This window comes from Colletotrichum scovillei (assembly GCF_011075155.1).
Source record: "Colletotrichum scovillei strain TJNH1 chromosome Unknown Contig00003, whole genome shotgun sequence".
Lineage (NCBI taxonomy): Eukaryota > Fungi > Ascomycota > Sordariomycetes > Glomerellales > Glomerellaceae > Colletotrichum > Colletotrichum scovillei.
This window is the reverse complement of record NW_023336261.1, coordinates 1,415,881-1,438,497: the sequence shown is the minus strand read 5'-3', so window position 1 is coordinate 1,438,497 and position 22,617 is coordinate 1,415,881. Positions and strand designations below refer to the sequence as shown.

The following is a 22,617-nucleotide window of genomic DNA, read 5'->3' as shown; positions in this document are numbered from 1 at the left end:
GACAGCGGACTTTAATGGCGTGACTAGACTAGAGTATGAGAGCATCCGATTATACAGCCAAAGCAAGAAATGTCCAAAAAAACATACTACCCACTCAACCTAGGTAGCTGACCAAAAGGTCGAGTATGGCGAGTTGGGAGAGGACAACAACAAACAGCACTGGTCATTTTGATTGATACGTGCTGCTGTGCTGTCTTTTCCACAGCCTCGTCCTAACTCGTACACTTGCGTTTCTACATCGCCCAATACATCCTTGACATTTGATGATCAGTGTATTTTCCATATCCGATCTCGAGGTATGAGGTTTGCTCGCCGTCTTGCTGATAATCTGGCGCCTGTTTTTGAGGAGGGCAGATTGGTGTAGTGGGATGCTTACGAACGATCAGTGAAGGGGCTGAGTGCTAACGATGACTACGAGCGCTCTCCGATACCATTCTTGAGTCATTCATGTGCTCCTATCCAGAGTCTGTTCGATAATCGAGATAGACGGTCTGAATAGCTCAGTGCTCTTACTATTACTGGCTTTCTTTCTTACTACTGTACCTCAATCTCCTTCATTTGAAATTTCTCGTGCCTGCCTCATGGTTCTATATTCTTCACATCTTGACATCAATTCCGACATCATGAGGTCTCAGCAGCCAGCAGTATGTCCATCTCTCCTCCATACCATCTCAGCTCGTACTGCTAGATTAGACCCCAAGTCTACGCCAACCCAGATCACGGATAGAGATAGGTATATAAGGACATCATTCACCATGTAAGTTGACATTCTTTCCTCAGAGGCCAGATTAGTATTCATGGTTGAATGTGTTAGGCGACACTCGGGCAACTATCCACGTCATTGGCGCTGTGTCCCAATCTCTTTACAATAGCCATCTCAAGAACCTATCTTCCGACTTTCTTCCATCCAAGAACTCGCTTCACCTTCCTCGGGGTATACAGCCAGGAATACAACCACACACAAGACCAGGAGACGGCGAGGCGCGATTGAAAATAAAATCCGGCCAAGTCTTGATAACAACGCGCCCGTACCCGCGCCCGCACCCGCGCCGGAGCCCGCCATGCCAGACCCTACTGCTCTCATCTATAACGTGCGGCTGCTTCGTTCGAAAATAGAGCCACCAGGCCACCCTGAGCAACTTTGGCTAGAGATCTTTGCCTATTTATGTGAGAGGGGCGTGAAAGACTTTGTCCAGGGCCAACACGAAGCCGAGCGCCTATCTATCTCACTCGCGGTTGCCTTTTGAGAGAGTGTGTTCTCGTACAGAGACGTCTGTTTGTATCCATTGCATACCGGGGAGTGGGAGGCTCCAACACACACGTCGGCAGCTTTGATTGTACCATAAGATTGTTCTTGAATGAAACGAGGCAGTTGAGACGGCGGATCTCGAAGCGGGAAAAATGAACAGCTTCCTAGGACTCTTCCCGGTTCGCTTAAGAGAGGACTAAGGACTCTATGATGAATTCTTCATAGCTGCCGTACACACTTATCCATTCTTGCTTGAAAGTCATCAAAAGGCCGTATTCAGTTACCGTGACAGAGGCTGGTTGGAGTTGCAAGAGCGCAACTACCAACAAATATGCATCGCGAAGAAAGGACAGATCCGATATCTACGTATAAAAAACCCAACTTCCAACGGAATGCAACCTACCGATGTCGACTCTAGATCCTTAGCGCACAAAGTCGAGGGACTCGATACTTTCCATCCTTCGTCCAAAAGAGCGTGTCGGCGTCATGAAGAGCACTACTCTCAAGAAGCAGCCAAAACTCCGTAGACAGAACGGAGCTCTCAGGTCTTGCAGAATACCCGATACCTAGCCGTGCCATCGCCGACGAGGCATCTTCCACGGCCAGTGACGCATCGCAAGCCGGAACATTCGTGCTGCTCGTAATAGACACAAACTCCGAGGGCGGTACGTTGAACAAAATCCATCACATCAGCTCACACTCAGAGAAACAATCAACCTCACACAGGAACCCTCTCGTCTGCCAAAAGATCATTCTCCAATAAATCGTACAAATTCGTGATTAAATCGTACATGCCCTCCCGGACAAGTTCTATCAACGACATTTCCGTAAACACATCTTATAATTCATCTCATTGCCTGCCTCCTCCCCATCAGACATACGCCCCGGGTTGCCTTATTGACCTCCCACAGCGCGTCCCACGGCCCCCGCAATCTCCCCAAACAAGATACCCTTAAACACGCTCTCGCCCATATTCTGCGTCCAGTGACCCGCCTTGGAAAGCTTCTCCTTCCAGAGCTTCTTCTGCTGCGGCGCCAGGTCCTCCCAGCTCACGGCGGGACCGTACACCTCCTCGTCGTGCACGGCGGCCTGGAACCGGGGGACGGGGTCTTCTTCGATATGCGTGGGGCTGACGACGTCCTCGCGGATGACGATGGGGTCACCCTGCAGAGCGTGGACGTCGCCGATGAGAGACGTAAGGAACTCGTTGGGCATGTTCGCGACGGAGCCGCCGCCGGGAAGGATACGCGGTTGGACCGCGCCCATGGTTTCGAGGCCGAGTTGGAAGAGTATGGCGAATACGAGGACGAGGACCGTCGTCGCTGCGAGCCAGGTCTTGGACCACTTGCGGGGCTGCAGGGCAACGGCGTAGCGCTGGGGGCGTGGCGGACCGCCCTTGCGGATGGGTGCGTCCCTGTCGGTGAACTTCTTCAAAAGGATGGAGTGCACGATGACGGTGTTCTTCATCGAGATACTCGCCAGCTTGATGTACTGAGGGCGGGCGGTGGTCTTGGGCGGAATGTAGTGGGAGAGGGCGACGTTTGTGATCTGCAGAGGGTGCACCTCCTTCAGCGTCGTGAGCAGATCAAAGTCGACGAGCAAGTCAATGCTCGAATGCGCCTTATGCTCGAGCGTGAAGAGCGATATCGACCGATCCTGACCAACAGCAGCGACGAGAAACTGCGCATTGCCAATCTTGGCGCCAGGAGCCGAGGGAGGAGTGAGGTTCCGCGCGGCAATGGTTGTGATTTGGTTCACTGCCTTGGGCAGCTTAACCGTCGCCGCCAAGCGTCCAGGTTCGTCCTCCTTGAGCGGCAGTCGGATTCCCAAAAGGATTGCGCCAGCCCGCTTGGGAATGTTGGTGCCCGCCAAGACAAAGTCCTTCGACAGGTACCGGATTGACCGGAAGTTGGGCCAGGTACCGGAACCATCCTCCTTGATTTCGTAGGCATGGTGAGGACCGTCAATCTCAGACTTGACGACATTAATGATGAACAACTCGCGCTCGTCGCAGTACGCGACCTGGTACGAGTCCTCTCCAGTCTGAATGACATCCACGTCCACGGGCTCCTTGGAGACATCCAACTGTCCAAGGATCTTGGGCTTGGTAGCATTCCCAGCTGCAATCTCAAAAATCGCAATCTGCGACTGCTTAGCCAGTCCCGTGGCCACGACACCGAGCTGCTTCTCGCCGTACGGCGCAGACAGCCGGAGGACGCGCTGGTACGCATCCTTGTCGACCTCGTTATGGGCAAAGATGGAGGTGCGCGACAGCTCAGCCAGGCTCACACTAGGAGCGTTGGCGCCAGCCGAGACGCGCGCCTTACTCTGCTCGATGCCAAAGGCGCGGAAGTGCTCGTTCTTGCCCTTTTCGACCTCTTCGGGGCTCGAGTTGATGCCGGCATAGAGGTAGCTCGTTCTGCCCTTCTTGGGCCCGGCGGCGAGGGTCATGACGCTGTCCTCATTGCGGCTGAGGTCTGCTTCGCCGCTGATTTGCAGTTCTTCTTTGGCTGAGGTGTCGATTACTGTCTGCGGCGCAAAAGGTCAGTCGCATGAAAAGGCAGATGAATGTGGGGGAGAGGAAGAGCGATTGGGGGTTGACGAACAATCTTATTGGCGACACCGCTGCGGTTGGCACCGCCTCCTCCACCGATGAGAAGCCGATTCGGATCTTGAGGGTCGAATTCGCAGGCGTAGGGGAGGTAGTCGAGGGTGAGCTTCGCTGTCTCGAAGGGGGAAGCCATGGCTGGCGAATCTGACGGCGGTCTTGGTGGGGAGACGTTCCCTGCAAACTGGCTGGAAAATGGGTCCTAGGTGTGAGGGAAGAGAATTTCAATAAGGTGAACACACGTTTCAATCGTCAAAGAACCATGGCCGACTGAGATTCAGGTGCGCAACGTCTGCTGGAGGAGGAGAAGCTGTGATGTTGGAGAATGATGACGCCGGAACGAATGCGGAAAAAAAAGAGTTGGCCAGATGGCCTTGCCGAGTTAGTTTAGGGGGGGCAACGTCAGTTTGCCTCAGCTGCTGGTTCTGCTATGGAACCTCCCCACGTGTGTTTTAGTGCAAGTAAGCTCAGCTGGAGCACGGGGCAGGCAACCTAAAGCTGTCACCTCACAGCTCTCAGCTGGGGGAGCACTGGGGAGAACGGTGAGGTTCGTTGGCTGGTCCAAAGATCCCTGCTCTTCTTCTCAATTGGCTGTGTTGGTTATTTCTACCCATATTTTCTCCAGAACCAGCTCCTTGGAGCCGCCAAGATGGATAACTTCATTTCATCGACTTCGTTGTCCCATTCATGTCTTTTTGCCGTCTCTTGTTGCTGCAGCTTCCAGTCTGCCTTTGCATTGAGGATGTCTTGGTCAAGCTTGAATGAACAACAACCATCGTATTCTTGTGTTGCTATGACCGCCAAAATCGGTGAGTCTATCTATAGGTCTATGAATGGAAGCATTCGCTGGTAGTTTCTCTCTAAATCACTTGATGCGCTGAGCAAGATGTGCCTTTTTCATCTCCAAATTGGAAGCGCAAATGATTCTTGCTGGCACAACGCGCTGGCGGCACCATTTTTCCCCCTCCAAAAAAGTAACGTCAATCCTTTCGAGATGCCAAGCCTCTCTCATAGGTCATCCCGATTGCGCTGAATTGCGAACCAGGCGTCCTGGGCCACATGGAGCTGGTATAGCGTATTGGGGACGAGGCCAAAGGTTTCATCGTGCTTTATGTTGGACAGCTTGTTCGATTCCAGAGGGCGAATGGTCTTGCCACTGGGTGAGATTGACTGCTGGTCTAGACGGTTTTGTGGCTGCTGCGACTGTTGTCTCTGTTCAGCCTGGGAAGCCTGCTGCTGATCCAAGATTGTTTGAGCACGATCCATGATGTGCTCGTAATGGCGAATTCGATGCTCCCAGTGTCTTGATCGAACTCTGCCGTCGGGGTGATTGTCATGGCGATTCTGTCTTATGCTTCGGATTATCTCATTGCAGTCGTGGCAGATCTGGTCCTTGAGACTGGTATGCTCGGATGGTTCACGCTTCATGCAGCCAGATCTTGTGGATCCACTACTCTTGCTGCAGTCATAGGTGACGCACTCAACGTGCTGGCACGCATAGGTGTAGAAGACCTTCTGGCACATCTTGAATGCGATAACTGGTTCACACAGCTTGTTAGTGGCTGTCTCCAAAGCACAAGGGCGAATGAGTGATCATACCTGATCTTCTTCAATGGTGGTCTTGGTTGTATGGTGATATGTGCGAGATGATGTATAGGCGATCGTCTTTGTCTAAGTCAAAGGTCGGTTTTCCAACTTTGATAGGTAGACGGGGGGTTGTATCGTAAGGTGCTTCAGATCGATTTTTGTGATTAGCCAAAAGGACCTTTTAAAAGATCGTCGACTGTAGGGGCGAAGGTGCCGAATTAAGAGGAGTAGGCGACTATCTTCAAGAGGCTGAGGGCGATCTGGGAAGTAGCGTGGTCGTTCTTTGACTTGAATGTGGTGTGCAAGAAGAAGTTGTAAGCCAAGAAGTTTGGCACGATTTCTTCCGCTTCTAGGACTGTTCGATGGTAGGCAAGGTTGAGGTCTCCTTCCGGAAGCTGCTGTTTCAGACTCTGTTAGAATGTGGCTTGTTCAGGCTCTCATGAGTGAGGTGTGTCGTAGGGTGGGCTGGAGCTGGGTATGAAGATTCTGTCAGCAAAGTGTTGGGAAGGAGAGATCTTATTGACGATCGTGGCTGCATTACTTAGCGAGACTGGTGCGTGAGAGGCTGTGAGTCTTTGCTGAAAGAAAAGATCCTGCGTCAACGAAACGTTGGTGAGGGTGAAGAAAAACGGAACTGGATTTGGAGGGTGTTTGAAATATTGAAGGAGAAGGGGAAGGTGAATGTAGAATCTCAGGGAGGGAACGGAGGGAAAGTGTGAGTACGGGGCGGAAACTCACCAGAGTACAGGCTCGCTCAAGCTTTGCTCGTCCTTCTGGGCGTATCAAAGTCAGCTAGGAGCTCGCCGATTGCATAAAGATGTTCAGAATTGTGAGGGAAAGTCCTGCTAGGATCTCAAATTTTGCGAAGTGGTGTTGTCGAAGGGCAGGTGCGGCAGAAGTCTGTAGAATAGGGGCGCGCTTTATACTCACCAAAAGAGAAGTGCCGACTGTATGAACAGATTCAGACGCTCTTCCCTGAGAAGAAGTCTGATTTGTCGCCAGAAGATCTGGTATAGGAGTGAGGTCAGCGTCTTGAAAGTGACTCGTAGTCCAGGTAGACTTGGCGATGGTCCAGTTAGGTGAAGGGTATATGATGTAATACCAGACAGCGAAATGAATTGGCGTGGTTGGTGGGAGGATTGGAGAAAGAGGATTGAAGGCGGAGGAAGATATTTGTAGTCCTCTGTCAGGTGTATGGGATATCGTACCAGGTAGTGGAAGGAAGTAGTGGTGATGGTGAGAGTGAGGAAAAAAGAGATTGGGAGGTGGAAGAAGAGGGAGGTATTTGTAGTCCTCTGAGGGGTATGAGGTATGTTTGATCGGGTTAGGAGCGAGGGAAGGCTCGACTAACCGGGGGGATGTGGGAAGAGGAGAGTGTACAAAAGGAAGGCGTCGAGATCCGGGCTTGGCTTTGAAAAGAGGAAAGGGAAAATCACCAATCCAGAATCGAAATTGATGCAAAATTTGAGACTGAGAATTTTGACGTCGAGGGGTTTTGTGATGGTTGAATGAGATTATAGATGATCCAGCAATGCAGGTGAAATCTCTGGAGCGAGAAGATGGCGATCCTCCAGTATGGTCGCCAAAGAATCATATGCCTCGATATCGAACCTTAAAAGGTAGAGACGAAGGCGAAGGTGAATGACAGGTTGAAATGAAAAAAAAGAAAATAGAAAAAAAAAAAAAAAACCAACGAACCTTGAGAACCCAGGCGTATCACGAGGAGCCTCGACTTCACCGCGGTTGAAATCTCGAAATCACGAGCAGGCGTTCTAAATTCGTTTCAAGCTCGATAACGTCCTCGTGTTCTGGAACCTAAATCAAGACTGCAAGTCGATGGTCCGGGTTCGACGTAGTCGGAAATCTTGAGTGAGCATATGTTGAGTATATGCTGCGCGCGAGGTGATGTTTGGCTGAAGCAGGGTTCGATGACCTGGTAGGATCGAGGTCCAGGTGGGGGAGGTTGAAGCTGAGATACCAGAGGTATTCGGGGCGTGAATCAGCCGCTGATGTATATATGAATGTGTGAACTAGCAACCAGTCTGACGGGTGAAGTCGGTTGTGGTTTTGAATGAGGAGCGCTTGCAAGTTCTCGCGGAGAAGGCAAAGTAGTCGAAAAGGAAAAAAATATGGAGGCTGCGAGCAAAAAGCCAGCAGAACCGTCAGGGTCTCCCATCTGAGATCCCATCTGTAGACAAGATGGAAGCAGGAAGGAATGACCAGTCATCCAGCCAGTCAGGCACCTCTTTCCTCCTTTCATCTCAACCACCCATCCCAAAAGCAACACGCCAATCTCAACCAAATCTCTCATCCTTCACTCATCACGTTCACTTTCACATCTCTTTGACGAACACAATTACCAGCACCGGTGAGATGGGATCGTCTTTACTCAATTAACATTTGTATTTCCTTCCAATCACCCAAACAACTCCGAGGCAATTCGCTACTACAACTACAAACCGACTACAACTACACCCGCCTCGTCAAAGCCAAGCTAATGACCAAAATGACCTCAGTTGGCGTCCCCCTAAACGGGGACTGCTTAATCAACGAGAATCTTCTCTTCCAACTCCCCAAATCGCTCATAAAAGCTCTCAAACAGCTTAATAGCGTGCTCCACGTCCGCGCTACCGCCCGTCTCGCGGATAGAGTGCATACTCAACTGCGGGTTACCCAGATCCAGCGTCCTCACGCCGAGCTTGGCGCTGAGCATGGGACCGATGGTGCTCCCGCACGGCGAGTCGTTGCGGACGACAAACAGCTGCAGGGGAACGCCCGCGAGGCGCGCGCACTCCTGCAGCAGCACGATACCGGGCGAGTTGGTCGCGTAGCGCTGGTTGGCGTTGACCTTGATCACCGTGCCGCCGTTCATGGCCGGCTGGTGCGAGGACTCGTACTTGCCCGCGTAGTTGGGGTGCACCGAGTGCGCCATGTCGGCCGACACGAGGAAGGAGCGCGAGAGCGTCTGCTCGTAGGCCGTCGACTCGTAGTCCCCGCCGTCGTGGGAGGATACGGCCACGTAAGACCCGTCCGAGGCCGTGTCCCGGCTGCCCGGGAGGGAGGCGAGGCGGCGCAGGACCGCGGGGAGGAGGTTCGAGTTGGCGCCGTGGGCCGAGGTGGAGCCGATTTCCTCGTGGTCGAAGCAGGTCACGAGGCGGATGGTGGAGTCGTTCTCGAGCACGTCGGCGGCGCGGACTGAGGCGATGAGGCCCTCGATGGAGCAGTACGTCATGTTGAGGTTGTCGAGGCGGGCCGAGAAGATGAACTCGTCGTTCAGGCCGCCGAGGCAGGACTTTTGCACGTCGTAGAGGACGAGCTCAAAGTCGACGACGGCCTCGGGCTCGACCTCGGCGTGAGAGGCAATGACGTCGAGAATGTGAGGGTGGTGACGCTCCGTCATGGCCTTGAGCGGCTTGAAATCTTCCTCGGCCTCGTCGCCCTCAGGCTTGGCGCTCCCCTTGTTCAGCTCCGCCGTGGCCAGTCCGGCGATGGGAAACAGCTCGTTCTCCTTGTTCGGGTCAAAGGTAGAGCTCCGGTCGAGGTGGATAGCGAGCGTCGGGATGCGCAGCAGCGGCTTATCGACCTTGATGAGCTTCTGGACAAAGTTGCCCTCGGCGTCCTTGACGAGGACGCGCCCCGCGATGCTGAGGTCGCGGTCGAACCAGCTGTGCCAGATGCCGCCGCCGTAGGTCTCGACGCCGACCTGCATGAAGCCGACGTTGCTCTTCTTGGAGACGGGCTTGATGCGCAGGGTCGGGGAGTCGGTGTGGGCGCCAATCATGGCGACGGGGTTGCCGGGCTTCCACTTCTTGCCGATGGCGAAGGCGACGATGGACGAGCCATTGCGGGTGAGGTAGTATTTCCCTCCCGGTCGCAGCGCCGAGTTCCACGAGTCGCGCTCCTTGATCTTTGTGAAGCCGGCCTTTTCGAGGCGGATGGCGGCGGTCGCGCAGGCGTGGTAGGCTGCGGGCGAGGGGCACGGTTAGCTGGCTTCTGCTGCCGCTGGGTAAAAGGTAGAAGACAAAGAAGTCGTCCACGGCCGCAAACAATATGTCAGTGGGTGCTTACGAGTAGGAGATGCGTTGACAAAGTCGACAAAGTCGAGAGCGGCAGCGGGGGGAGCCATTGTGCTGGTGGACGTTGAGAATCGAGCTCCGGTCTGGAGGGGTCGTCGAAGGACGGTGACGGTGACGGCTGCGATGGCGGGGTTCTTGATTGATCTGGCAGATGCTCGGCACAAGAAGGTCGTGGCCGATAGCATTTAAGGGTTTGCTAGATTAGCAGAGGTAGGAAGTGTTTGTCCAACTACAACTAGGACAATGTCACAGACGTTACTTCTATCTCCGTGTCTATTTCGTGGAATCGTTCAGTTTGTTAGGATAGGTCACGAGGGGGGTCGCATGTCGTCAAAAGGTAACCCGACGTTGATCCGGCGCCGAAAGCTGGGATTATTCTGCTTCACCAGCACCTGCCGAAAAGGAATGGGAGGGACCCAGCCCAGGTGCGTTAGGCTGGTAAGTATCCGTAGGCAGGTAGTGTAGGCATGTACGCAGTAGAGTGGAGCGTGTGCACCACCGGCTTCTGAGCGTTAGGTCCAGTTGATGGGGAGATCGGTGGGTAGTGGCCGTCGTGGTGGTGGTGGTCCCCCAAAGACATTTGCTTGGATTGGAATGATCCGTCCCAGACCGGCAACGCAAAAAGTACGTACTGACGTTCTCCAACACGCTTGGTGCACTGCGGACAGCATGTATCTGTACATACCTCACCTCGCCCTACTACCCGTCCATCCCGTGAGCCTGTACTCTGTAGTGTACCTTAGGTACCTTATGTAAGGCAAGGCAAGGCGAGCCTACCTAACGTACTGGCGCGGCCGGGCTTAGGCAGAGAGGCCAAAGCCAAAGGATCGGTCGGGTCGGGTCATGTCAGCAACCTTTCAGACAACCTCCGTGGTGATTGCATACGCCAACAAGAAGGAGGAAAAACCTTCCGTGATGTAAGTTGGTGTAGGTATCTATTTCGTTCATTCAAAAACGATGCGTCGTCGCCTGAAAGAGAGAGAGAGAGCAGAGGGCTGCGATGGTGGTCTCTCTGCGCGCCTTGACGCTCGCCCTCTCTTTACTCTTTTTCACTCATGTCCTCGTCTTCCATCTTTTCCTCTTACACACGTATCCCTACGCACACACACGCACACACACAAGCATAATTCTTGAGCATAAACACCTCCCATCGCAAAATCCGCAATGTGTTACTTACCAGCCTCGGCTCGGCTGGGACAGACTGCACTATCCCGTCAACTGTTGACCGAAAAAATCCCTAATGGGCCGTTGCCCACAATGGGGACCCCAGTCTGTCTTCCCTTCACTACGCCGTAGTAAACATAGGCTGGCTACAGCCCAACCGTACCTAGGCCAAAGGTTCTTGGTCCCCTGGCCTGGCACCGAGGAAACAGAGTCCATAAACGCCAAGCCACAGCCAGCCAGACTGCCAGGACTGACTGACTGTCCCAGCAGGAAGCAGAAAGAAGAAAGAGAAAGGGCGGGAGGGGAGGGAAAAAAAAAGAAGCACGAAAGTCCAGGGTCAAGGGGAAAAAGAAGAAGAAGGACAAGGCAAGGCAAGGCAAGGCACCCGAACCCGTGCAAAAGTGGCGGCAAAGTCGATGACTGTAAAACCCATGCACCATGTCGATACCTGGTGTTGCAGCACAACAGATACGGAATTGGACCCCCCTCCCTCCTCACCCCCCGGCTCTGCAGATCCCAGGGATTTCCTTGAACACAAGCCACAGCCAGCCAGACTGCCAGACTGACTGACTGTCCCAGCAGCGCCTTGCAGGACCATGGACGGGATGATGGGACACCAAAGTTGACATCCATCAAACAAGCCATTATGCCTCCCGTCCATCTCTCACACGCTCTCCCCATCTGTCTCAGTGCCTCCTGGTGGTGGTGGTGCTGTTTCTCCAAACAAGAAGAAACAAGGACTCGATCAAGTCACACTGCCATTCAAGAAGAAGCACAGCCAGCCAGCCAGCAACGAGAAGAGGGCAGAGAGGGCTGCCAATGCCAGGCAAACACCAGATGGCTCATAGCACATGGTGAAACTGTCACCGGTCCTCTCTCCACTTCCTCCCATTTCCCAACGCTGCCACACACACGCACACACACAGAGCAAAAAGACTTGGGCCACTCTGAGCTCCGTACCGGTCGGGAGAGCCAAGCTCATTGGCGTGGTCCCCTTTTGGGATGCCCTGCAGGCGCTTGTCTGTGCTCATCCCCACCTCTCCATTCCTAAGCCAGGCGTACTAGGTCCATATGAGAGGTTGCTGCTCTGATACATCATACCGGTATCCGTATGGATACACATTGCAGTACCTATGTGTTGTAGAGTGCGGGCTTCCAGGGTTTGTTCAATCTTCATCTCACCAAAATAAAGACAAAGATCTCTAGCCTGTTTGGCTGCCAACGAGAGCACGAAGCCAGCTTCTTGGCCCCCTGAATCTTCGCTGCCTGCCAGGCAGTTTTGTAGGTATGGCGAACTTGGTGTCAGTACCCTCTTCATGCAGAGTTGTGAGGACGCCTTCGATCACCGTCCAAGGTCCAGACAACAAGGCATAGGTCGCGTAGCCGTACCGGTAGTCTATCCGTAGAGTAAATCGCAGCCACGAGACCTGCAGTCGGCTGGTCTGTCAGTCTGTCCTTACCAGAGTCCAAAGGTCCGAAAGTCCTGCAGTAACGTCGACGGTCGACCACCACCGCGCTCTGCTTCGCCCGCAGCCCGCCCCGGACCCCTGTCAAGGTCAAAACTAACGAGCAGGGGTGCTCCATGACCAACGCGGACCCGGGTTTGACAAGCTGCCCTTTCTTTTGCACGGAGCAGATGCCAGGTCCTTTCGGATCAGGCAGAGTATCGAGCAGGTGGTCAGTCAGCGAACGATGTGTGGCCATCAGACAATTCTGTTCGGAGACTGGGCGGCCTTATGAGTACCGTGTACGGAGTATGGGCTCTGGGAATGCCCATCATGTTTGTTAAAGTGCCATCCTTTGTTAGAAAAGCGGCCGGCGACTAGCTATGCGTTGCGTTTTCCGAGTTTGATGGAGGCTGATCAAAAACACCCGGCCAAACCACCGATGCTCCGTGGTTATCGCACGTCGGCACGCATGCCGATGTCGCGAATTTGGTGTAAAGGAGAGAGAGCCGCACTCAAGGCCTCTACCCGTACCGCGATAGTGTTTACCGCTTATCTGTATTCTTCACGCCTTCTGGAAGGGCGTCGGGACCTGAAGAAAAACAAGTGACAGTCAGTTTCTGCGCCTAACCCGGTATCCTCATCAGTCGCAAAGGCACAGAAGACACCTACATCGCACATCGCCCAATATAAGATGCGCAGACCTGACATCCGACCTTCACACCCCGTCTCTTCCAGTATACACATTCGATTATCAGCTGGCAACCGTTTGCAGTCTGCTGTCAAGTGGTTCTTTTTCGCCACGAGCTGGACTGCCACCCGAATGAGCCAAAGAACGGCTTCCTCCAAGGCCCGGTGGTAATCTCAAGCCACCGTCTATGCTGGGCAGAAAAAAAAGAACTGGCGACTGAGAGGGAGAAGAGAGACGGGCCCCAAATGAGACGAAGAGACACACCTCGCCCAGTAGGTGCCGCCTACCGAGTCTGAAAGCCAATCATTGTCCGTTCTTTGGGTCGGTCCCTTTGACCAGGGGTTGGCCTTGTCGCGCAGTGGGCACCCGTCCCAGCGACACGCATACGCTTCCGTCACCTTCCAGTGAGATCCTCAGGGGCATGAATGCTCTCTTCCTCGATGTCCCCTGCGCAGCACACGAGTGAAAAGCTCCATCTTGATAGAAGAAAGGCTGGCAGGTGTCTCTTGCTGTTCTTATCCTGGCGGTGCTTTGAATGTGGCATATTTGACACACGCAAGCGCCAGCTTCTTGTCGCGATGCTTGATGGAGGCTCATGGCATGGGATACCCGCACACAATGAGATGGGGGAGCTGGCTCCGGGACTCGAGCATGGTCCGGACCCACCACAAGGGGCGGGGGTCTGGCCCCCTTGCCCTTCCCGGGTCGTCGATTTGAGTGCGACGATCAGACATCTTCGACTGTATCAAAAGAGCTACCGTCTGTTGGACACTGTTTCCTCTGTCTTTGGTGCAGTTGCAACTCGCGAGCTGTCGCCATATGAGCACGCAAGTAGAACCTCGCGGATCTTTCGACCGCTGTCAAACGTAGTGCGCGATGCGTATACTTGGCTGAATGAGGTGATGCGATGGCAACTAGCCACAATCGTCCCCGATGCTCATCGATCTTAGCCGGGGGTGTGTGTCGTCAGATACGGGTGGTGTCTTTGGTGACGCCATTCCCTTGCCAATCGAGCCTCTTTGCCCGGTATGACAAAGTCCAAACTCACACCGTCATGTCCTCCGATGGAGACCAGCATCCCTCCTATGTTGGTCACAGAGGTCGATCGATGTTGGGTGGTTGCTTGTTTTTTTTTTGTTTCTTTCTTGTTGATGAGTGTTTTTGATCGTCATATCAACAGGTTTCTGTGCGTAGCTAGCTCCCGCACTGGCAGTTCGAAACTTTGGAGGGGACCCGCAGATCGTCCAAGGCAAGTGGGCTGTTGGCATCCCAAATCCTGCCTAGGCATACCGGAACGCTTCACATTGCCCTCAAGGTCCCGAGATAGAGCATCATTTCCACCTTGAAGAGAGAAAGGTCGGTGGCGGCGACAGAGGCAACAGATTGTGCTCGATTTCGTTGGCTGTATGACCTTCGACCGTGCCGTTCAAGCGGGAACGAAAGCGCAAACTCTAAGCCCATACCAAGTCTCTGCTTCCGTCCTTTCCAACGTGTATCTCATGTCAAAGGCCCTGCCGCTAGCCGGAACACACATGCAAATGTAGAGGAGAGCACGCTGGCAACCCCACGACCCCGAGCGCATAACAGCAACGGTGCCATCTAGATCACCAAGACCAGAAGGAGAAAAAGGTATTCTGGGATAGAGAGCGGAGGTGATTGGGTGAGTCGCTCTACGTCAGAGATTCCCGCGTGGAAGCACAACAGCGAGCAGAAGGTTGGTAGGCACGTAGGTGGGTTGCTTGACATTATTCGCACTCGTTTCGTCTGCTTTTTCTTGAATGACCTTTCATCGATGGAGGGAGAGATATCTTCCCACAGCCTAACGTTCATCGCAACGCAGGTGTCGTAGCCAACTCTCTGTGCTGCTTACTCTGCCCTGGAGTGATTGGCAATCTCAAGCCCGGCGGCGATCCCTGCGCAGCGTTCTGAATACCTAGAATACTCGACTGTGCGCCCTTCTCTCTTTCTCTTGAGAATCAGGCGTGCCGGTGTTTTTTTTCGAGCTGATGCAGCGTTGTACAGTCGGCTGCTAGCCTCGCTGCTTTCGCTGCGCGGTATTTGTGTATTACTTTGTGTTCTTTGGCAGCTCTCATAGCAGTGCTGCCTCGATTCTCCATATTCATGACCCTGTCTGCCTGTCAGCCACTTTGGCCGGGGAAGCGGGGTGTGTAGCCCAAGGCGTAAGGCTTGGAACCAGAAACAGACGATTGACCGCGCACACGTTCCCTTGCCGACTTGATTCTTGTTCCTTATGAATCTGAAGGGATTCTTTACCTGTGAGGAATGCATCTTCCGCCCAAGTTCCAGATGAAGTGGTTGATGCGACAGGATTCAACTCATAGTGTCGATAGTACTCCGTACTCTGTACTGCCACTCGGAACCCTGGCGGTGATCGTTGCAGACACGGGCCAATGATAGGAAGCAACGATTCAACGTCTGCACGAACGTCGACAGCGAAAGTTCAGAACAACGGTCAATCCTCCGAGCTGGACCGGGCGAGAAATAGCTCTCGTATCTTCTCCAGACTGTGCCAGCTGAGGTTGAGATTTGTTCGACAACTGCCATTATCGAAGCGTGGAATACGAAAGGGGGAAAAAAGAAATAGATCCAGCGCAGCTTTGGTACGCACACCAGCTGCCTCGAACCATTGGAGCTGTTTACCGGATCAAGGATCTGGCTGATGGTGTTGCCAACCCCTGCTGGGCTGAGAAGACCCCGAAGATGCAGCGCCAATGAACGGGTGATGTACTAGTGAGGCGATCGACTTGACCGAGACTGGATTGTCAGCCACGCGCACGCCAGTACAAAGTAGCCTGCGCCTCTTCCATCTGGCGGCCCCCCCGGGGAGTGTCGCTAGTTCGAGCACCCACGCCATCACATAGTAGTGCGAGCGGCCACTTGGTGAAGGCGTTGGACGGCTGGCGGCATGGGGAGCCAGGAGGACAATCTGCCCTTCTGCCACGACTCTTGGCCATACATTTATTGAATGGCATGCGCGATGGCGATGGCTCATGATTATATGATGACAGAGCGGTGGCTTTTCAGAGCTGCCGGGGGGTTCTAGTGGCCATCGAAGAAGCGGTATGTAGAAAGACACTCTTCAGACTCATCGAATCGAGTAGCACCGAGGGCGAGGCGAGAAGTCGGTGCGAAAGCAGAGAGACATGTTGAACAAAGATTGGCCCGACGGATCCAGGTCAAGGCTCCCCCCCGTCTGTTGTATGCTGGGCCGTCTACACTTGAAACGGATGTGCTATTTTGGCGGCCAAGGTACGCGGCGGGCAGTGGGGCACCTGGCATAATCTGATGAAGCCTTCTCTGGATGTGTCTGCGTCTGCGTCTGCGTCTGCATCTGCTACGCGGTGCCTGAAGGCTGTCTGTCTGCGTCTCCGTCTGTCTATCCTTCTCGGTTCTTGCAGCATCTGTCAATCGGTGCAGTGCGTTTTGGGCGTGCAGCGCCGCCAGCTGGTACAAGGTGCGGCACGTCTGCGACACGTCTAGGCCGGGTGCTGCTGCAGAGACATTGGAAAAGAAGCAGTGTGGCATGGCCCAGGTGGGAGGGACGGGGATGGTCTAAAGTCGAGGGGCCGCAAAAGGAGCCAAGCGCAGCGGGAGACGCTTTGCTTTTCTGGCATGGCCAGACGATTGTTTGGCAGAAGAAGAGCCCCCCTTCCGGGGGCTGGTCCGTTGACTGTCGTTCACTTTCCAGCCCTGCAGCTGTGATGCCCACAACTCGCCCACCGCGACGGCAGAAGAGATGAGCTGTGTGGCCAAAACTTGGTGAGATTGATTCTTTTGTAATTATACATTGGTGAGGATGGGAGCCTCGTGGTAGTCCTGATAGCAAGAGTGTACGGGTTGTTAGCCAGACCATTAGCCTGGCCCTGCATCTATGCAGTCGAAGGTAGGAGGCCGTAGTTGCGAATAGGGTGACGACTTGGAATCTGTTTCTTAGTCAGGGACGGAAGGCCATAGGCCAGAATCGGATCCGTAAGAAAGAAAGCTGATCGTAGTGGTGGTGGTGGTGGTTGAGTCGAGGACTGAGCTCCCGTCTACACCCATAAGTATGTGCATCTTGACGCGGCTGGAACGAGACGAGTCTGGGGACGTAACCTTATTGTGCGCGGTCCAGCCAGTCACAGTCTTTTCCTACTCAACGGTCTGACAACCGGGGGCTCGAATGTAGAGAAGGATGGTTTTTTCCCTTTCTCTTTCTTTCTCTGCGGTCAAAATGGCCGAGACATGAGGCAGTTTGCTCAAGTAGAGAGACTGCTTGATTTGTTCTCGTGATCATGTTGGTCTGATGGGGGTAAGAAAAGCCAAAGGTTGAGAATATCTGCCCGAACCTGGTATCGCGACTCGTTTCTTGGCGTCTAAGGAGCGAAAAGGAAGAGAGAAAGGAGCGCAAAGAAGCAAAAAGCCCCCCTCAAACACACAAAAGAGAGACAACCTCGGCCGTTGGTCGCGCGAGAGAAAGTGGAAGCGTGCTCTGTGTAACCATGACTTGTCGCCGTTGCTCGCTCGCTCGCCCGTTTACTGCCCACATATCGCAGCAGCACCAGAGTGATGTAATCAGAGTTGGAGGGCGACGAGGGCAGAGCAAGGCAGGCACGACCGCACACCTCTCCACGAAAGACTCAGGAGTTGGCAGGCACGATTCGACGAAAGGCGAGTTGGGCTGGGCGGACACACACCTTCACACTTCCTCTCTCAGCATCCATTCAGAAGCAACGGGTCGCCAAGTAGCAGTCACCGGCAAGGTTAGGCAAGTACCGAATGGGATCCAGACACATCGTGATTGGGCCTGACCGAGAGTCTCTACAAGTACACACACAGTAGAGAGAAGGACGGGAGAGTGAAGGGGGGGGGGGGCGTGATCTGAAGTACCCAGGTATCTAGGTACCTTCACAATGAGAGGGGGAGGGTGTGGGTAACGAATGAAATGGAAGGGAAAGAGGGAGTGGAGGGGGGGGACTTTCCCTTGGGGCCTTTCCTACCTCTGGTTTGGGTTGGGATTTTTTTTCTTAGCTGGAGATCCTCTGCAACAACCAGCTACCATTCCCCGTCCGTGAGGCAGGCACCTCACCTCACAGCAAGGCGAGGCAAAGGTACCTTGGACACCAAAAGGTACATAGCAATTCTCCAAGGGCCGATGATGCGCAGATGGGTGGGCAATCGCAAACTACAATTCACTGTGTAGGTAGGCACCATACTTACCAAATTCTCATCATCGTGTCCTTATTTTTGCAACGATTGGAGGATATACCAAATCCAGAGAGTAAATCAATTAAACAGAAAGCTGTCTATATATCTCGTCCAAAGTATCTGGAAATGATTCTTGGCAACAATGAAATTGACAATGCCCACGGACAAAAAGTCTCTCTCGTTTATTGTCCCTCACAATTAGCAATTAGCCTCATCATGATTTTCTCCACGACGGGGCCAAAAAGTCAACCTTAGGAAAGCAGGTAGATTACAGCTGGCAGAATAAAAAAAACAGCCCCAACACAAAGGAGAAGAAGAAGATTCGCAGATCTCTCTCGTCCGTTTGATGTCTCGACTCTCCCAAAGTCCAGGGCCCCAAACCTGCCAACCAACACCTTGTTTTTTCTTTTTAGGTTGGAGCCGGTTTGGAAGAACCTAATTAATTCCACCTCAGGGCCCTGACTTGATGTCCACGGGCAGCCTTTACACTTTCTTTCGCCCCCCCCCTGTTACCTACATTACCTTATCCCATATCTACCTTGCGGTCGGTGTATTTCGTACGGGGATGCGGATCCCTCCACTTGCTTCAGAGCCTCTTTATACGAAGTATGACTCTTGACTTTCTCTCTCTCTCTGAGATCCAACTAATACCCCACGGGACTAACTGCTCGTTAGTCATCCACCATCACCAAGACCAACAAACCCCCAGCAGTAAATCACCTTATATCTCGGCGACTTTCTACGAGGCCCATACTGCTCGACTGATGCAGTGTGGTGAGATAGGCAATCTCTCATACTTTTGTGTGACACTTTTGCTTGTGCTCATCTCGCCGCATTGAGAGAGAGTGAAGCACCTTATTTTGGCACAAGGTTTCGTAGTAAAAGCGTCGTCGCGCCCAAGGCCCCAATCTAATGGCCGGTCCCCAGTTCAGATGATTGCCCTAGCCGTTGCCTTTGAAGGGTCCCTTTACTTTTCCCCCCTTTCAAAACACCCAAACGCTGACCCTGTGTGTTCACTCGGGTCTGCCTGCTCTGAGGTGAGTGTGGTTGTCGCTTCTCAGATTCTTCAGGGGCAGGCACTCTCAGATGCAGTACGTGGTGAGCGAGATGCACGGCCTGCGCCAACCCCAGAGTCCCCCCCGCGAATGGAGGAGGAATGAAGGGTACGGAGTACGGACCGTCGTCGAGGAAACCCAACATGGATCATGATGGTCTCCCAGGGCCCGGCCGGATCCCCGATCGCTCATGGTAGGCAAGTTTAGTCACAAAATATGAGAGAAAGAGAGAGAGAGGAAGATGGAGAGGGTATGCATCTGGCAGGCCTTGTTGCAGTGAGTAGTGTGTGACTGTGACTCGAGACATGACAAGGCGGATGATCTCTGCTACACCCCGAGATCAACTTACTCGGTGAACGATCCGTAGTGTAGGGCAAATAGGGCCAACTGCGAGTCTGCGACGTGCAAACATGGCAGATCGAAACGGCTCCCGTCGACGACCCCTGGTGTCTGATCATGCCCTGCCCACCGGCACATTTCTCGATACCTGTTGCAGGTTAACAGTAACTTACGAGACCAGATTGGAACCGTGATACCCAGGCCTCGATGCTGTGGCCCGAACAAAGCCCATCTAGACCCCGGTTCGGAGCCGCGGGAGACATGTCGTCCAGGGTTGGTTGGCGATGGCTGGACGGAGCATCGTCCGTAGACTTGACAATAACATGTTAGGCTGACGGGTTCCTGTTGAGGCTGGACAAGCAGCGTCGCAAACCCGGGTAAGCGCCAATCTACCTGCTTCACTTTGTCAGTCACGAAGCTGGTCAGTTGGGTTATCTGTATCGCGCCTCTGTACGAATACAATCATTCGTACTGTGGTATATCCTCGATAGACACAGCAGTCTGCAAAAGGTGGACAATATGGCAGTGGTGGGTGGGCACTAAGGATACATAGCTCGACTGAAATCTGGGACTCGCAGGGTGCTCGTGGCCCCGTGCATCCGTGCCTCCGCGCCCTTGTTATTTTCTCCTCCCGGCACGCATGTACTTCGTCCCGTTTCGCTGCAACGCTTTCCTCATATTGAGATGGATCGATGTGGATGAGCCTAATACCAACGTCCATTCCTTGGTCCTGAACCTGGTCCTGGTCTTGCGGCTTACCCGTCGTCCTGGGCCTCCCCGTTGAAGTTCCAACGTTCAACGCATCTCCAACTCGCACTCTGCCTTTTTGTTCGCCTCTGATAGAATCCAGATGACACTTGTGAACAAAACAAGTACGGGATTGCCAGCAGATACACCGCCAGGTCACGTCTCCATACCGCCGCGGTCACTTGGCACAAGCTCAGGTACCTCTTCCCACCTTGTGAGAAGCAGGCCGTCACGGCTTGATCATTTCAGGTCTAGCGCCCATGTGTGCAATTGAACTAGACAAGGATTACCCTGGAGTACTTTGTGCAGCGTGTCCAGGGAAAAAGCAGCAACTTGAGCCACGAGCCGTGAGCCTCGAGCTTTTTTTTGAGCCTTTTCTCTCTCTGTCTCCCTCTCTGTCTCTCTCTTTTTCCTCACTCAGTCTGTGTGGTTTGCGTTCCGGTTCTTTGAGAGGGTCCCGTTCCGTCTCTGCTAGGTGGGCGTGCCCTTTTTGACCACAATGAGACGCTACACACACCGCGCATCAATTTTTGCATGGCTTTTCCCCTGCTACAGACGCCATGTGAGGTTCTCTAGTGCGCAAAGTACCGGGAGTGTTTGCGGTCAAGATTCTTCCTCGTCAATGACCTCTAGTCTGTACTGCGTAGTCTGTAGTCTGTACAGTACGGATATGCAAAGCATCAATGCAAGGGCACATATTCCCTGCTAAGTTATTGTATTTGCAGCTCCTTCTTCTCAACAGGCACCTCTGCTTTGTCTCCTATCAGGTGTACCTGACAGGAGCAGGGACACCAGTGTGACGGGGACAAGAAGAATAAAGCAACTAAGCGCTGAAATGTGAATTGGGGAATGCGTGGGCGGGAAGGACTCGGACTTGAGGACCATGTTACTGGGACGTGGGGATCTGGAAGACAAGACGACGGGCGAATAGGAATGACAAGAGTGTGACGGCAGAATGGTTCAACTAGTAATGGGAAGCAGAAAAAGGAACAGGAATGAAAACTTACTTGCCCACTTGAGAAGCAAGACGAGAGGGAAGGGGATAAGAAGAAATGAGGCAAAGACAAACGAGGCTCGTCCTAGGAAAAAGGTTGACGGGTGGCCTGCATCTATTCCAACACTATTACCGAGTAGGCCGCCTATGTATCCGTTCGCACTTTGTTAGGGTGGGAGGAACTCGCCAATGGGCCAATGTCTTGCCAGGCTGGACTCGGGAGAGACATTGGATTGTATCGACGGACCGAGTGTTGATGCTGCCAGGCTTCAAGAATGCGCGGCGTAACCATTGGAAGATGGAGAAAGTCGACGACCACTTAAGAGAACCCAGCGCAGAAGTGAAATGGAATGTAGAAAGGGTCTGTTGGTACAAGGTAACTAGGAATGGTCCAGCTGACTAACTGATTCTTCGTACGAAGACCGAGATGAAGAATTGGGGACGTCGAAATTCCTCTACATTCCTTTGCCTCTCGCATCGCGGATTGCCCGGGGCAGGTCCCTGGTAATTGGGAAAAGACGAGGTGCCGTGGACTGTGGCGTAGCCGTGCCGGTCCTTACCGGCTTGCCTTGCCCTGCTCACCGGGTGATGTAAATCACTGGCGAGCGAGACGCGTGACTGGGGGGTTTTTGAGAGATGGCCGTGACCATGGGATTTGCTCCTCCACGATTTGCTGGAGAGAGCTCATGGTGATCGTCGCATCGCAATGTGGTACAACAGTCTGGTGAATTGCTGGTGGGTATTCGATACGTGGCTCTTCCAGGCTGAGCATCTGGAGGGAGATGAACAGCAATACTTGGTGCTCTATCCGTATAGTCGTGAGTAATCATGACCGCCCCCGAAGCTGGAAACCTTTTGGAATAGCCTCGGAGGGGGGGGCAGACAGAAGAAGACGGCCAAGGCAAGGCCAAGACAGGGTATATCAGACATACGGGGTCCGGTATCGAGGTTGGCTCTGACCCTGGTCCCCGGCACTGACCCCTTCGGTCTGTCTGTACTTTGTACCGTCGTCGGTTGGCACGGAGTGAAAGAAGCTCTCCAAAGGTTAGATGAAGCAGATGAGGCGAGGACACCACCACACTCGCACCATATCGTTCGTCAACGTCGTTCGTTTCCGGAGCGTTATTCTGATGCGCCTTGGATAGATAGACGTATGTAGTACGGAGACATAGGCAAAGATTGTGTACGCAGTAAGGTATTTAGGTGTACATGGCAGATATCGGTTCTGGCTGGTTGTCAAAGGCTTACCCGGAGGGCCTGGGCTCGAGGTACGAAGTACACACAGAGTCTACTTGTAGAGTTGGCTACCGGGTTGTGTCGTGTTAGCACCCATGATACATAGTTGTAAAGTCAAGAGTATCGCGGACCATTGTTAACCGCTTCCTACACCGCTGCGCTGACAGACTGGTACGTGTTGACAAATGCCGGGTCTCTGTTTTTCGTATCAGTCTCAACAA

At 53.4% G+C, this 22,617-nt stretch overlaps 3 protein-coding genes across 3 annotated transcripts; all 3 read right to left on the bottom strand.

The window, feature by feature from the left end:
• Positions 1-1,656: 1,656 nt before the first annotated feature.
• HER10_EVM0011534 (uncharacterized protein) lies at positions 1,657-4,265 on the bottom strand. Its single transcript, XM_035480963.1, has 2 exons — positions 3,856-4,265; positions 1,657-3,778 (listed from the first exon to the last, which is right to left on the bottom strand). The coding sequence occupies exons 1-2, from the start codon at positions 3,991-3,993 to the stop codon at positions 2,144-2,146; spliced, it is 1,773 nt and encodes a 590-aa protein (XP_035336588.1). The 5' UTR covers positions 3,994-4,265; the 3' UTR covers positions 1,657-2,143.
• Positions 4,266-4,865: 600 nt separating this feature from the next.
• Positions 4,866-5,381, bottom strand: HER10_EVM0004162 (uncharacterized protein; the record flags this gene model as incomplete). The annotated part of the gene is made up of 1 exon (XM_035473814.1): positions 4,866-5,381. The coding sequence occupies one exon, from the start codon at positions 5,379-5,381 to the stop codon at positions 4,866-4,868; it is 516 nt and encodes a 171-aa protein (XP_035335908.1).
• A 2,312-nt stretch (positions 5,382-7,693) lies between these two features.
• On the bottom strand, positions 7,694-9,857 carry HER10_EVM0011123 (aminopeptidase I zinc metalloprotease). The gene is made up of 2 exons (XM_035480561.1): positions 9,513-9,857; positions 7,694-9,407 (listed from the first exon to the last, which is right to left on the bottom strand). Exons 1-2 carry the CDS (start codon positions 9,703-9,705, stop codon positions 7,987-7,989), a joined length of 1,614 nt encoding a protein of 537 aa, XP_035336544.1. The 5' UTR covers positions 9,706-9,857; the 3' UTR covers positions 7,694-7,986.
• Between the last annotated feature and the right edge of the window lie 12,760 nt (positions 9,858-22,617).